At 36.3% G+C, this 16,177-nt stretch overlaps 1 protein-coding gene across 1 annotated transcript in view; it reads right to left on the reverse strand.

Moving 5' to 3' along the window:
- Positions 1–3,633: 3,633 nt before the first annotated feature.
- Positions 3,634–16,177, reverse strand: part of tbkbp1 (TBK1 binding protein 1) — a 90,313-nt gene continuing 77,769 nt past the window's right edge. Inside the window, exons 9-10 of the mRNA XM_028818707.2 lie at positions 13,774–14,399; positions 3,634–10,380 (exon numbers count right to left, since the gene is read on the reverse strand). Of these exons, the coding sequence (XP_028674540.1) occupies positions 10,252–10,380; positions 13,774–14,399 (755 nt within the window). The 3' untranslated portion in view covers positions 3,634–10,251. The remainder of the gene's footprint in view (positions 10,381–13,773; positions 14,400–16,177) is intronic.

Below are 16,177 nucleotides of genomic sequence, written 5' to 3' on the forward strand. Positions count from 1 at the left end.
CACCTGTGGTGTTGGAGAGAAAAACTATTAACGGAAGCAAAGACTTTAAGGTTTACCAATGTGGTCAATAAATCTGAAATAAAGGTAAAGAGGCCTCTGAGGCTTTTTTTTTGTTCTTGAAAACAATGTGCAAAAATCTGTATTAGCATTCTTAAATAAATACTTTATGAATACCAGCAAGCCTTACCACACACAGTTTACAGCTGGAACTGTCCAAGGCGCCAAGCACAGTTTTTGACAAAGACTTCCACAGGAATACATGACTTTGGCTTTCTAACTGAAATATACAAAGAATTATTACAATTATGGTTGTTTATTTAAAGTGTGCAGACCTTTAAAGGTTAAAAAAAAAACAAGTAAAAATGATTACAAATGTAACTGTAGGCATTAAACCACAAGTTTATTAACGATACAGTACAATACAGTAAGAAAATAAAGGCGTCCTCGTGCATGTGTGTCATCTCAGTGCAAGCCCTGTTTTCACAATATGTACAGAAAATGTACAGTTTCAACAGGTAACATTGTATTCCAATAACATTGCAGTGCTATTACAAAATATTTTTTTTTGCAAACTATTACTAAAATCTTCAAGTTTTTTAATTTTTTAAGTCAGTTTTGCCAATTTAATTTAGCATAGCAGCTACATTTTTTAAGTCTTAAACATAATCAAAACCTACTGAAACAAAACCTCTTGTCAGTAACAAGTTTGAAATCGGTACTCTTTATAAAATGTTGAGCCTACTTTATTAAGTAATAAAAAGGAGAAGGATTAAAGAAAGCCTGAGTGACTAGTCATACCTTACTAGGAAATCTACCATGGCCATTATCTAGAAGGAAGCTCACCTCTCTTAGTTTTCAAGGATACAATTATTTCATTCTAAATACCTGTAAGTTTTATTTCGATTCCCATAGACAAATACTTAAGAAGCGTATATGCACACGTTGCCTTTCTTACTGATGTGTATATCCTACACAAAATATTCAAAGGAAGATCCATCTTTATGCCCTTTAATTACACAACACTGTCAGCAATGAGCTAGAGCTCTGCCCCAGCTGGTCTTGCAGGTCAGGGATTGGCTGGGGTCTAGCCAATCGTAGTGCTCTGCTATGTAACACATATTATAAGACAGTCACATGCTAGAACAGACGGAAATAAAATGAGAGGCTTTCAGATGATGGTGCATTGCTTGAGCTTTCTATACATTTGATCTCCCCTTTTCATTTCCCTGCCTCCCCATCACATGACTCACAGATGGGCGGGGCCAAGTTCAAAAGAAAAAAACCAAAGGAGGAGCAGATGCTCAGCACCCAACTGAACCCATGCTTTTACTGAAAGTGTCACTTTGCAGGACTTTATGGCAGCCAGAAGATGTTTAATGCAACCTGCAGGTTAAAAACCCTACAAATCTGACAAGAGCACCTTCCTCCAGTATTTTTCTTGGCTCTTGTCTTTTATGACCTCCACACACATTGTGGCATCTCACGAGGTTCTGATATGCATGTGGTTGTTGGCACAAACCATGAACATCAAGTCTGCAACAGGAATAATGTGGTGTGTTTAAAACACACCTCTACTGATGACTCAGTGCTTTTAAATTGAGCACTGGCATCAAAATAAATGAATATTCACACATGCGTTTTTGTCCATTTACCATGACTGGAGATTTTTTCATCAAACTATGAGCCTCAAACCTAATTGTATTTATGACAGACATATCTAAATAGCCAAGGGGACAAGGAATTCAGAAAATTTAAGGATATGGCAGCCTAGTGCCACCTACTAAGCTCTATCTGTTCTCAGATGAGGTTCAAGCTAAATTCAGGATAACATATACATTTTAACAGTGAAAATCCGTATCATCATTTATTCATTCATCCATTTTCTACACTTGTCTTTTGCTGATCAGGACTGTGGAGACTCAATGATTATCCTGGGAACAGTGGATACATGAAGGAACCAGACCTGAATGGGAGACAGTATTACAGACAGATGCTCTTTCATTATGTGAGTCTGTTCTCAAACATTTGGAATTGCATGGTGGTTGGCACAGCTGCCTCACAGCTTCAGTGTCTTGGATCCCATTGCCACCTTGTTTATGATATCTGGTTTTACTCCTGGGGACTCTGACTTGTGGTGTGAGTGTGCCCTCTGATGAACTGGCACAATGCCCAGGGACCTGACTTGCACCCAGTGCTGCCAGGACAGGTTCTTCTTTCCTGCAACACTGTGATGGATTAAACAGATTGAAAAATGGCTGAACTGACTAATTGAATCATGTTGTTTTTTGTTTTTTTTTTGTTATGAAAGTGAATTAATGGACGGTCTCATACAGGCAAGAAATGCTCACTGGAAAAAAGGAAAATTGGTAAAATCTTCACTCAAAGAGGGTTAGTCTTGAAAGTGCATTCAGATATCAATATCTAGAAATGAGCAACTATTTTACCATTTCTGTAATTCTGCTGTTTTTTGTTCAATCACAGATAAAGCATTAATGTAACACTTATTATTGAAAGAAAATGTTGACAGGAGTTCGGTTCATTATTGTACAAACAACCAATTGATGAGAAACAGGCAAAAGAGAACATTTTATGAAGCAGCAGATAAATATCTGTGTGTGCACAGTACAGTCCTGTACTGAATATCAGCTGTAATTTATTAAATTTAGACAGTGGTCTTCTGCAACATCCTTCTCCTCCTTCATTATTTCAGTTTGAAAACATACCAGTCCTGTCCAACTCATTTAAAACACAACCAATGCAGAAAGAAAGAATTAGTGATTCTGTCAAATCCCCTCTTATCATCCATAAGTTTTAGTAGAAATAATATATAAAAACTTTATAGCTAGCATTTGTGTTTTCAAGGAAATTCAAATAATAATAATACCCAAGTGTTCCATTTGAGTTATTTTTTTAGATGTTGACATACTTGTTATACATCTACACTGTAAAATAAAATGTTTCTCTTAGGAAAAAGGGGAAAAAATCTGTGGTGCAGTTTTAATTATTCTGTATGATGACAAAATTTAATGTAAGGGGAAAAAAGACCAACAAAAGTGAATTCCACATAGAAAAGAAAAGAAAATGTAATGCTAGAAACACAATTTGGCTGTTGAGCCTTCACCAGGTGTTAAAAAGCAAAAATGTTGCTTGTTTTTTTCATTGTGGTATTAATTTAACTTTTGTTTATCCAGCTCTCCTTCGCAGATGTTCCTAGATACTCCACTAAGAAATAAAAAGTAACAACAGCTTTGCTTACTTACAAGAATTCAGCATTGTTTTGATGATTCATTGTTCATTACTTTGCTGTAAAATTACACAACAAAACAGCAGCCTCACTGATTTGTATTTCTAAATATCAGCATAGTGTCTTTACTTTTTAATTAATTGTTTTTAATTGACAGGTTCTCATCGCTATATCTAGGCCTGGACCTAAGTATGCACTTATGTTTTTAACAAGGACTGTCAGGCATGTTTCAGTCTGCTTTCAGTTTTAAAAATAATTGTGTAGTACATAGAAGTTTGTTTAAACAAAACATAAAACACAGATTAATAAAACTATAATTTACAAAATAAACTTTTAAAACAGGGTAGAGCTTTATGTGTCATTATAGATGGTATGGTGGACTGCTGATGTGTTAATGTTTGCTTTGTTAATGATGTCTGTGTCTTATCGGCAGCAAGTATTTGTGTCTTGGTGATTCCAAATGAAAGATGCATGCTTTTTTTTTCTTTGGTTAACAGGCATCAAAGATGGTGTTTCTCCTAAACATTAAGATTTATGACAAACAAAGCACTGCAGAGGCAGGCCTCAGAAACAACACATTTTAAATCCTGCTATAAGTAAATGTGTCTGAATGGTACTGGAGTATAAGCTGGACATTTAAACTCTAAAAGCATGGCTGTTTGCTACAGTAACTAGTTATATTTTCCCCTATATTAGACGTTAGTTGTACAGCATTAATAATCAAAGAAGAACAAAATGTCCAGAACCCTATCCAAAGGAAGTGTAATATGCAGAAGCTGAAGAAATTAAAGCAGTTGATGTCCCCTAAAAAACACATTCACATTGCTGACAAGCACTTACTTCCAGCTTCCCTGTTGTGGAATCAGATTAGTTATATGACTTAATTAATAAACCACATATGAAATGTTCCCTGCTACAAAAGATTCAGCTGAACATTCACTAAACAGCTGGCATCAAATAATTAAGTGAGGTAAAGTATTGCTGTCATCTTTGAGACGGATGTTGAAAGTGCTTCAACACCCTTCCCTTACATCCCCCACCCCTTTGGTGGTCTCCGCTCTGGCAATAAACATCAAGTACAGCATGAAACATTTACCTAGAAACACACTTAGACAAAGTGTTAAATACTGTATTTACAAGTATAGTGTTAAGCAAACCAGCTCTTAGGAAGGTAAACTGGTTTACAGTCAGTGGTGTCCCCACCCCACTATGGAAATCTTTATTGAAGCAGTTTTTCTACACTCATTATTTTAGAAACCTTAACCAATAATTATTTTAAGAATTTTATACTCAAACATGCTTAGCAAAAGTTGGAATTTTATATATTTTATAATAAATACACTTCTGTGGTGTTTTTAAAAGGCTACCCATATACTTCTATAGTTATGAACCTGTAATTCCATATAAAAGACACAACATTAACAGTATATTGAAAAGCTCTTAACTGTCACTTGAGGATATTTATTTTTGGTTGTATTTACATAAGCAGTAAATCTCAAATGAAAGTCATTATACTGCACAATTTAACACAGAGATATCCTGCCCTAATACTAAAAGATTGGTTTCCCAGTGCCTCTCGTCCACCCACACTAAATGTTCTCATTTAACCAGTAGATCTGTAAACATCTTGAGCAAATAACTGAAAACACATTTGCTTCATTCAGTGCAAGGGTCTCGTATAAAAGACTGATCTGAATTAGCATGGCAAGAAAGAAACACAGAATCTCTGATGCTTTCAGAAAAATATTCTAAATCTTCACAAGGTCCTGAGAGTTTATTTGCAGTTTGCCGCTATGTGGTATTCAAAGATCACAAACACAGGCAGGCATGGAATGTTATAATAATGCTAATTTCGTGGTGCTTAATTTGTTTGCTTTATTTTCATTTTAATGAATTATACCTAGGAAAAATTATGAGAAATTTAAATTTACATTATTATTTTCCCCATAGCAGAAGAATAAAGCCTTGTTGCTATATGGTTAATTTGTTCAACTTTAACTTTGGGTGCAAAAGCTGAAACAACACAAGTGTTCATTTAAACGTTACCAAGTGTATGTTTTTAGTTATCACAGTACATGTTGCTGCTCAGAATATACTGTATAATTGAAGATGGTTATTCTATAGCCTGTTATGTCCTGCATACTACCTATACTCACTAAGGATTATTTTATCTAATTCTTAATATGTAGTCCTCCCTCAGTGTTACTGCTAGTGTACCATAAATTATTAAGTTCACCATTGCCATAGAACAACATGGAAAATTATGTGCTGTAACACACTGCTTAACCAGCTAGACAATTAGCTTAGCTGAAGCATCAAAATATTTTGTTATATTTTGTAGTAATTGCTTTTTGTGGCTTTATTATTAAGGTCAACAAAGTTATTTGTAATTGTTTATACTTTAGCTGTGTATTTCATGGTGTTCACATTTGCAACAACAAAGCTGAACGAAGTCTTACCAAATACTCCCAAACAGCGACCTCAGTTTCCCGCTGCTCTACTATCACAGCAAAAAATGAAATCTAAGCAAGTGAAAAGTTATATCAAGCCATTAAATCTTGTTTTCCATATTGTAATATTTATTGGCTTATCAAGAAATGTGTACTTAAGATTATTTAACTTATTTTAAGAAATACTGTCAAGTAAATTTTGCATAATCCATTGCTGGACTTTTTGCTAAAGCAAAACAACTTGTTTCAAGTAATTTTTGCATATGCCTTTTTTGTTGTGTACTATTTCTCTAGGATCACATTTTTAAAGTAGTTTTCTTATCACCAGGCATTACTCTAATCTAGCCATTACAAATTGTTACAAAATGCTGCAACTTGTTGGTTTTTGTTTTAATTTGATAAGATTTTGTAAAGATAATCCTCTAGCGTGGTTTACAGTATTTGTAGAATATTACAAATATTCTCACAGCTTTTTACCATAACTTTTCATGTTAAGATACTGTAATGCATGTTTTGAAACAAAGTGGACTGTAAGCTTTACTTCCTTTGTATCTCTCTCCTGCTATCAAAGTGTAGTAAACCAAACCACTGCTGGAAGTACACCCAATGACCCTTTCTTGTCTCTGCCACACAATGAGTAGTGACGGACCTACTGAAAATTGGCAAACAGTAGTATCTGAGCACAGAAAAGACTCCAAATATTTTACAGATAATATTGAACAAAGCAGAAGGTCAGAACAGGAACTAGAATGAACAATGTCAGGAGTTAACTTTGGCAAAGGTGCAACACTTAAAAGGAAAACATTTGTCTTGAAAGCAAATTGTAGATAAAGAGGTGAGCGATATATTATGGACTAACAGGGCATCTAGTTTTGCTTGTCCTCTTTTTGTCAATTAGCACTCCAACAATGCATTTAGTTTGGGGTCCCAGAATATTGGAATAACTCCATTTAGAAATGCCTCATTTGTGAAAAAAAAATACTCTGCTGTGATTCCTTGAAAGTACTATATTTATTATTAGGGGCTCAAGATGGATTTCTGGTGAGGAGCAGTAGTGGGAAATAAAATCACTTTATTAAACATAAAAGGTTATTTGGGAACAAAGTTCCAAAATCTCTTAGGCAAGCAATGTGGTGCTGTGGCTAAAGAAACAGAACCACAAGGCTGCTGGTTTAATTATCAGCTCTAACCCATTGTGTGGCTTCTAACAGGTCACTCGATATCTGTGTGCTCCAGTCATTAAGCAAAAAAAATTATACATATATATATTACAGTTTTATAAAAAAAATAGGTATCTATCCTTATAAAGTGCCATGGGATAGTGTGGGCTGCAGAAGGGTACTTTATCACATACTGGTTATTTGTCTGACAGACTTCAATGACATGAATAGGTGTCCTTAGACTGATGTAAGCACCTAACCTTTTTACTTCAGACCTTGCCCACACGCATACTCTGCCCAGCTATTTAATATAAAAATTCCATACAGGTCAGTGTTCAGTTTTCAGACTATAAATATAAAAAAGACAGAACTGCCTGCCTCCTGTGCAGGCTTTGCTACATAAACAATCCTACTTGGGCCAACTATTAAGATCTATTTTCCTTAAAAGAAAAAGTGTCATATTTACAAAGGCGAAGAGTTCAAATTAATTGAAAGTTAGGAAATTGAATGGGTACTAGATTCGTTGCAGCTAGTGTGCTGGTTTCAGCATCCTACACAGTAAAATCATCCGTGTTAAACTTTAAGTATTTATAGGGGTCCACTCTGGAAAGAACAGTCTTAAATAAACACTTAAAGTGTTAATTGAACATGGATAATTTTACTGTGCAGAAATGCACTAAATATTCTGAACATGGAGATGTCTTCCTTAAATGCAGCTAAGCCTCCAGCTAAACATGCTGTAGTATAGCTTTACTACACAAACTTCAAGTGCAGAAGCTGCAGAAAAGATAAGAGAAAGCCTCACATCTTTTGGTATATGGGTTCACCACAGAGTCTGACAAATCAAAACTTCTATCTGTTGCATTCTGTTCATACCCTTCACTAAAATTAAGCTGCCCTCCCTTCAGAAACCCATTTAAAGTAATCTTAAATACCTTATAATAACCCTACCTTTTTCATCTTATGAATTATTTGTGTACTTCAGTAATTTAAATTTTCCATTTTGAAATAAAGAAGTAATGATATAGCAATGTGGTTTGTAATGTTGATATCTAGAAGTGACAAATCTGCTTCTTATCAGTGTGGAATGGGCATTTCTGATTTCTTTGGGCTTCTCTTGCTCTTGCAGCTACATAAAGTCATTTCGGGATAGTCATTTATGTTGAATCAATCAGCTTTAAAGTTAGCCTCTGACATCTTAAAGCACAAACAGTATGCTAAATGCTAAGGCACACCATTTCATATTTTTTCAGAAATATCTAAAAGCTGTACCTTAATTTAAATTAGATTTTTTTCTTCCAATCTTGTAGGATGATGGAATGAGTTTTTCCCCCTCCCTCTTCTTCCTGTCAGGGGAGATTTTGCATGAGTCTTTGAACGGTCCCCGCATTGTGATGTAAGAAGCTACCTTTAAAGATGGTTGGCTGAAGGTAAATGACTACCCTGGAATGACATCTTCAAAGATGTTCCAGAAATAATAGAAACCTGAGGAAATCTGGTCCAACAGTGTGTAAAAGATTGTGCTTTGTACAACCACATACTGATATGTGCGAGGAAAGAGATAAACACACAGAGACTGTGTATACTACAGGAGGACAATGATGTGACTGGGCATGGGATTTAAGCCTAGAATCTCTGATCCATGAAATAGCCACACTAATCACTGCACTACCATGTCTCCAGGTTTCAAAAAAAATATTCTAGCGGAAAAATTATAGATGATTAAAAATCCAAGTAACAAACATAATCTCAGTTTATGTGTCAACACAAGCCCTAGTAAGTTTTATGATGAACCCATATGTAAAAAATGGTGACTTTTCCCTTTAACATGTTCTGTGATTATGACAAGGATGATGCACCAGATGCTGCTGATCCGTGACCCCATTTTCCTCGTAAAGCATTGTGAACACAGGAATTGCGTGTCCATATACTTAGAAAATGCAGTCCATTAAATCAGTAAGTACTACTTAGACACAATATAAAATCTACTTTTTAAACTAATTATTTAAAAAATCAATCCACTGTCAAAAAGGAATATTTACCTCTACCATTAATCTTGTGTTTCATTAAAAAAGGATAAAATTATTGAAATGACTGCTTGAAAATTGTTGAGAGAAGGCAGTTATTTTCTGAAAACCAATCGGCTGACATTTTATGTAGTCCTCACCATAAAACAGCCTTCTAATTAATTAACTTTAAAGTAGACCAAGCTGTCTACTGGGCTGCAATCAATAATGCCAGAGGTATCAAACTGAACTCTTGTAGGGCCACAGTGGCTGCAGGTGCTTGTTCCAGTGAAGTGCTTAAATGAAATCAAACTAGTGCTGCTTACTTTTGATTCTGTGCCTTGCTGAGATTTCTAACCAGTAACTGACTGATTTCCAACTAAACAGCTGCATTCTGAGCCTTTAATTGCTCACCCTATTAACCAGCTGTTAAATATTGAGACACAAATAACAAGGACTATCAGCCAAACAGTTACCTGTGCAGCAGTCATCTGGCGAGAGATACTCTGAGTTAAGCGCTAGAAAAACGCCGATCTGCTCCAGTCCACAAAAGGTGTGGGTGAGCTACTGAGAAAAGGAATATTAATAACTTCAGAAATGTCTGCTGTTGCTGAATGACAGGATTACATTGACAGAAGAACTGGCTTCTGATTAAGAAATTATTTGGGGTGAAAACCTGTACCCAGTGAGGCCCACCAGGAACCAAGGCTGACACCCCTGAATTGTTGCTGGTGAAGAACTGGGTGATGGGATGTATTAAGAAAAGCAGCTGAATGCAGTATTGTCATCTTGTTTTTTTATGTGTGTAAACCTTTAAACCTTGGATTAAAGTAATTCAGTCACATCCACGTTTCATTTACATGTACACATCGATGAGATTGCTACCTATCATTTAAGGCTTCATTTTGGTAAATTTTATTGTATAATGCAAATATTCTGGCTGAAAAAAGCCAAAGAAAGCTATGTGTTTCTCAAGATGAAAGCATTTTCATCAGTTTTTTTTCATATTCTCATTTTACAGATGTCAGCCCTGTTTTAATAGAAATTAGATGATAAGGTTATCTTTATTAGACATTTAACCTAAATTGCTTTAAGATATTTTCTTGTTTTGGTGATTTCAACAAACCTAGTTTTATTATTTTTTCCCCTACTGAAAAGCAGTATCAACATATGCAGCATCATAAAAACATATATAAAGGTGCCTTAATCTTAAAACACAACTGCAGGAACATGCAGTTTTTGTTAGCTCATTGCTCAAGATTCTAAGGAGGACAAAAACAAAATCCCCTCTGTGATCTTACTCTTCATAAGTGTACATGACACAAGGAAAAAAAAAAAGCAGACATAGTTGAATTTTGAAATGGCACCTCCTGCAAGAGATGCAGAAGCAATCAAATCTTGCTGTTCTCCAGGTGAGTATCAATGTGTTTAATAAGAGCATCATCAGGGTAGGTGACTGGGAAGGTCAGCTGACAAAGCGGGCAGCTCCTAATGCCAGAGTCTTCAGTCTCCATCCACAGCTAAAGAAAAACAGCAAACTCCAGTTACACAAGTCCAAATAATGTTGTTGTCCAGATTTAAATTATTCATGATCAGAATCACAACTGTGTTACCAAATAGTCTGGGAAAATCAAGGGAGTGCTGTTCTAATTAGGGTTAATGTTATGCTGTTATTAACATTTTAATCACGTGCATTGTCTCTTATGAATAAGAGTGAAGTCTTGCCATTTGATGCTCACCTAAGTAATAAAATACCTGCTGAGATTTGTACTCAAATTTTGTAGAAGGTACTATTAATCAACACCCATACCAGACATTCCTTATGAAGAAGACTCTTTCAGTGCATGTTGCCACCTACTGGTCAAACAGTGCTGCTTATTCTGGCTCGATGTATATCGATTACCTGTACATAGTTTATAACTTTTTTTCCTTAACTGGAACGTGTCTTTCTGTATGACCCCAAGAAAAATGATTCTCTCAACTTGGTGTTGGAAGAGCTTCTCATAACTGGCCTAATAAGCCAACTTCACTTAACATGTTGACTACCAACTACAAGATATTCTACTTTATGTACCATCTATAAGTAACTTAAATATATTTTTTGACACAATACATTTTTATTTAGAGTTTTGCTGCCTTTATCTAGCATATTAAAATAACACGCAGATTTTACAGTGACGTTGGAAACAAATTTACCTATTTTCATTGTGGTAGTTGACATGTTAAGCTTATATAATGAGACATTTTGTTTTACTGCTTCTTCTTCTTTGTCATGCCGTTCATCTTTTGAGGACTTTTATCTTCTATAGAATAATGGGGAGCTGGAGCAGCATAGCAACCCACAGTCCTATCACAAGGAACAGTCCAGCACACACATGCAATTTAAACAAATTATATTGCCCAGTTAATCTAACACACATACATATGGAATGTGAGAGGAATCCACAGGATGTAGACTAGTTCCACATGGACACAAGGAAAAGGTCAAAGCTCTGCACCAGTTATCATCACAGAGCACTTGTCCTAGCACAGATAAAGGTTAGTAGTATAAAGCAAATAAATATATCATGAAATAAAACAGGCAAGCCCATGTCATCTGTTTTGAAGAATTAAAAAGTGAATATTTATGTCACACACAGTAAGTTATCTCCATATGTGATTATCTTTGCCTAAGGGCAGTATGCTGGCTACATACGCTCAGTAGCAAACACAGCTGGGCTACAACAATTGAACTAAAATAATGGTGGCTGAAAAAGGAAGAATATCAACAACAAGAACAGGTAAGTTCATGTGGAATTGACTGACATTTTTTTTATTTATATTACCAACACATTCCAATGAAATGAAATGCTAACTAATTTCTTTGAAGACAATTAATTTGGTTTAAGCAATATTAATGTTGTTATAGACAGAGCCATGCCTATGACCACACTAAATTCATCAGTGGTTTAATTGCCTTATTTTATGCATCAGTCAGTGCTATGTGACAAACTCTGCAGAGGAATGAAAGCAACAATGGAATTTCTTTTCAGGATTGATTGTTCAGAGCCATTCTGCAGTATACGTCGGGCACTCACCAAGCTCTGTCTGCTGGAAGATACATGTCTTTTTAAACACACAGAAAAGCACAATGGCCCAAGAATTTCTCCATTTGTTCAGTGACACTTCTGCCTGGTGAAAGTTTTTTTTTTCTTTCTAATATTACTACCCATCTGAATGATCCAAGGGATCTGCTGTGCATTTTGCAATGCATTGGGCAGCAAACTAACACTCAGCAATAGTTAAGATGCAGGCTGCTTCATTTTCCTCATCTTTATCAGCACAGTGAATGCAAGGACTTGGAAGCTCACACCTTAATGTAAATCTCCTTAACACAAATCAGTTCTAACTTTTCAGAGTACTGCCAATAGTTCAAGCTGTGAAAGGATATCCTCCATTTCATCAGACTACTCTCCTCTCTTTCTCCCTTCTCACATGATCAGTAGACCACCAAGGCATGTCTTCCTGTCTCTTGGATGAATGAGCACTTGCATTGGTCAAGATATCCTTTTATGTATTTCTGTAATCGGAATACTCTGAAGTAGTGCCTTCAGAAGTTTGGTCAAACATTATCCCTTAGAATGAATTAAGGAACTTCTAGCTTTTTTCCCTTTGACAATGTTTGATTTGACACACATCAGTAAGTGTGGTATCTCTACCACGAATATAATAATTTTAACAAAATAACAAACAAAATATTAAACAAGCCACTCCACCAGCATTTTCAAATTTAACTGATGACATACAAGACAAATATCCATCTGACAGATGCTGCCATTTCTCTCGCTAAATTACTATGAGTGATCAGATGACCAGTACACAATACATCATGATAAAAAAATATCTAAGCACAAAAGAAAAAGCTTGACTATTCATGTTTCACCCATCTGAGCATATACAATGGAATATAATCTTCTATGAAAAAAGGTCATTCTCGAGTTGTATTTCTTGTCAGGTGCTCAATGTTTTTTTTGTTTTGCCAATCATAAATTAGCCAGATTGACATCTGGGTTCCTTGTATTGGCCTAATTAAAGTTTGCTCAGCTGTTCAGTTTACCTGTAAGATTACATCATGTGCATGCAGTAAGGAGACTGTGGAAGATTGTGGGTTCGCTTCCCGGTTCCTCCCTGTGTGGACAGCGCTTTGAGTACTGAGAAAAGCGCTATATAAATGTAATGAATTATTATTATTATTATCTTCTTAGTGAATATTTGCCTTTTTGTAATAATATTCAAGGACCCAATTTTAAAATTGCTGTTGCATCTGTAACTTAAAAAGTGGAGCACGCATTATATTATTTTGAAAATGTATGCTTTGCATTGACAAAAGTCAGACCAGTAACAGATACAAGGCTCCTGGAGTAGCTTCTTTATTATAGGTTTTACAGTTCCAGGATTTTTGTAAACTCAAAATATTGGCAAATGATTTTCACTAACAAAATTGCTATACTTATACTTTACTATTCCAAAAGGCACAAGCAAAGGCAGAAAAGGAATCCAGATACTGGGTTGACAGCATGTGACCCTTTTCAGTACTAATTGATTGACTGTTTGCAATGTCATAAAAGGAAAATAAAGGAAGAATAGTAAATAGATAAAAATGTATTTTTGAGGTCTAAAGGTCTCATTATTCATTAATTTGAAATCATCCAACTAGCAGAAGAAGTAAAATGGGTCAAGTAAGGAAATATTCATACCTAACATATGGCTTACAGTGAAAACCTGCAGCTGCGAATACCCCCCAGTGTAGACAGTGTACTGTGATACCTATAGTGACTAATGTATAAAGAACTCTTCAATCTAAAGTGTTCACTTTTCCATATAATTCACTTTTTTCAGAATTTAAAATGATACCACTATGCCAGAGAACTTACATTAATGGAAGGCCAGGACTGAGCGTGATCTGTCAGCAAATATCCTGAAGGATGACAGCTCAGGGTAGCAGGAGGGCTGGGAATGGGAAAGACTGTGCATGGCGATGGTACTCTGAGACCAGTAGTACCCAGAGGATGTGGTGTGGCACTAGAGGGAGCATCCCAGTCTTCCTCATCTTCTGATGACTGCGCCGGTGGAGGTGGTGGAGTTGGCTTCTCAAAACACAAATGAGGCAGCTCAAGGGGAAAAGGATCTCTGAGGTGACGTGGGCTGCTGGTCACACTGCTGCTGCCATTCTGTTGTTGCTTCTTGACATAGCTGTCTCCATATTGTCGTGGTTTCGGCAGAGTAGAGACTGGGTCAATGGATAGCCTTGAAGGTCGTTGGTATGTTGCAGGGTCACTAACCTCAGAATAGCTTCTCCGACCCTGAAAAGTGGCTCTGAGATGCTGACTTGATGGTCGGGCAGCATATGAAGCAGGACCATCACTGGAATCTGGTACCAGAGATCTCTGATGGATGTCTGGGGAAAGCCGTTGTGGCACTGGAGATCTTCTCTGGGGGACAGGAGAATGGCGATGAGGGACTGGAGAATGACGCTGAGGGACAGGAGAATGGCGTTGAACTGGCAGTTAAAAAAAAAAAAAAAAAAAAAAAAAAAAGGATTACTGAGATTAAATTGTAATTTATAATACAAATTATCAGCTCTTACAGGCAGCCAATATGTTGACCTTCAATGAATGACAGCTGCCACCCGAACCAATATTATAATATTAAAAATATGAATTTATATAAATATATTCAAATGTGGGTTAAACATTCACATATTTTAAAACTGACACTTGCAGTGAGATGGTGGTGTTTTTACAATTATTTAATAGTCTCCTCATACAGACTTAGCACTATTTGGTTCTCAATTCAGGTCTTGTTCATTAATCATCAATTAGAACATACTGTAGTGATACACATAGCATGTAGAGTATATGACGCAGGAATGGTCATGACAGTGATGAATGCCTGCACATCTAGTGTGTCTGCTGTTATCTGAAGAACATGTATGAACACTGCATCTTCCAGACAAAATGTGACAAGTACATCCTAAGAATGCACTTCCTCACAAATTACTTCGGAACTGCTCAGGTTTTCCCCTCGGATAACCTCCTGGATCTGCAGCTGTACCAACTAACTCTATTGACCATCAAACAGCTATTCTTGTAATCAATTTTAAATAAATAGTTTCCATCTTACTGCATACAGCAAAAGTGAGTTAAATACTGTGTCTAACCTCTTTGTGTTTGGCCAGTCACAAGTTTTTTCAACAGGATTTTTGCTATGAAAATTTCTCATAGTTCCACTGTAAGCACTAGGCAGAACTTGGCACAAATAACAATTCTCCGATTTCCCCATGCTTGTCAGTGTGTGCCTACTGCTGACAGGCACAAACTGTGCAGAACCTGAACACTGTCTCCAAAAAGTACACGTTTCTCTTTAAGTGCTCCTATCAGCGAGAGATTATGAGTGGTAAATGCCAAGACACACCACGGAGCAGCTTACCTTTGAAAAGGCAAAGTCTGCTTTCATTGGATAGAATGTTGTTCATTATAATCATGGCAACAGAAGCCATGTTCCAAAAATTTCAGCAGGCTGATTCTAGATGATGTGCTAACCCTACCTTGCTCTGTTTTACCCATCACTTGCATGACCTCTCTCACCACATCCATAAGCCTTCCCTTAGGCCTTCCTCTTGCCTGGTAGCTTTATCCCTAGCATCCTTTTCCCAATATACCCAGCATCTCTCCTCTGCACATGTCCAAACTAACACAAACTCGCCTCTCTGACTTTGTCTCCAAACCACCCAATCTTAGCTGACTTTCTAATGTACTCGTTCCTAATCTTATCCATCCTTGTCAGGTTTTATCATAAACACTGCTAAATATAAATCAAGAGGCATTCTGCTCAAAGTCTGATTTCTTTATTGAGATGCGCTTTGAAAGACCTGGAATTTTACATGTAGTTCTGACCAGAGTGCAATAGTCACTGTGTATAAAACAGCAAGAAAATGCATTACTTTGAATCTGTTTAGCCTTGAACAGATAAGCCTGTACAGGGAGCCAATACATTACTTCAAAGTCCCTTAGGCATGAATCTGTATAATTCAGGAGAATTATATCAGTACAAAAGTCAAAAACCTGGGTGGAAAGGAAGGGAAAGCTGATTCAGGAGGAAAACATCTGCATTCTGCATACAGGGCTATGACAAGCAAATTACCACTTCAGGCATTTGAAACCCTGGTGATCTTTAAAAATAACTGGGTAAGATAATGGGCCAGTGCAGCTTTAGGCTAACTCTACAGTGTGCAAAAAATTCTTGCATTCTAACTTTACAATTATGGCCATTTTTTAC

Source organism: Erpetoichthys calabaricus, chromosome 14, assembly GCF_900747795.2.
Source record: "Erpetoichthys calabaricus chromosome 14, fErpCal1.3, whole genome shotgun sequence".
Lineage (NCBI taxonomy): Eukaryota > Metazoa > Chordata > Cladistia > Polypteriformes > Polypteridae > Erpetoichthys > Erpetoichthys calabaricus.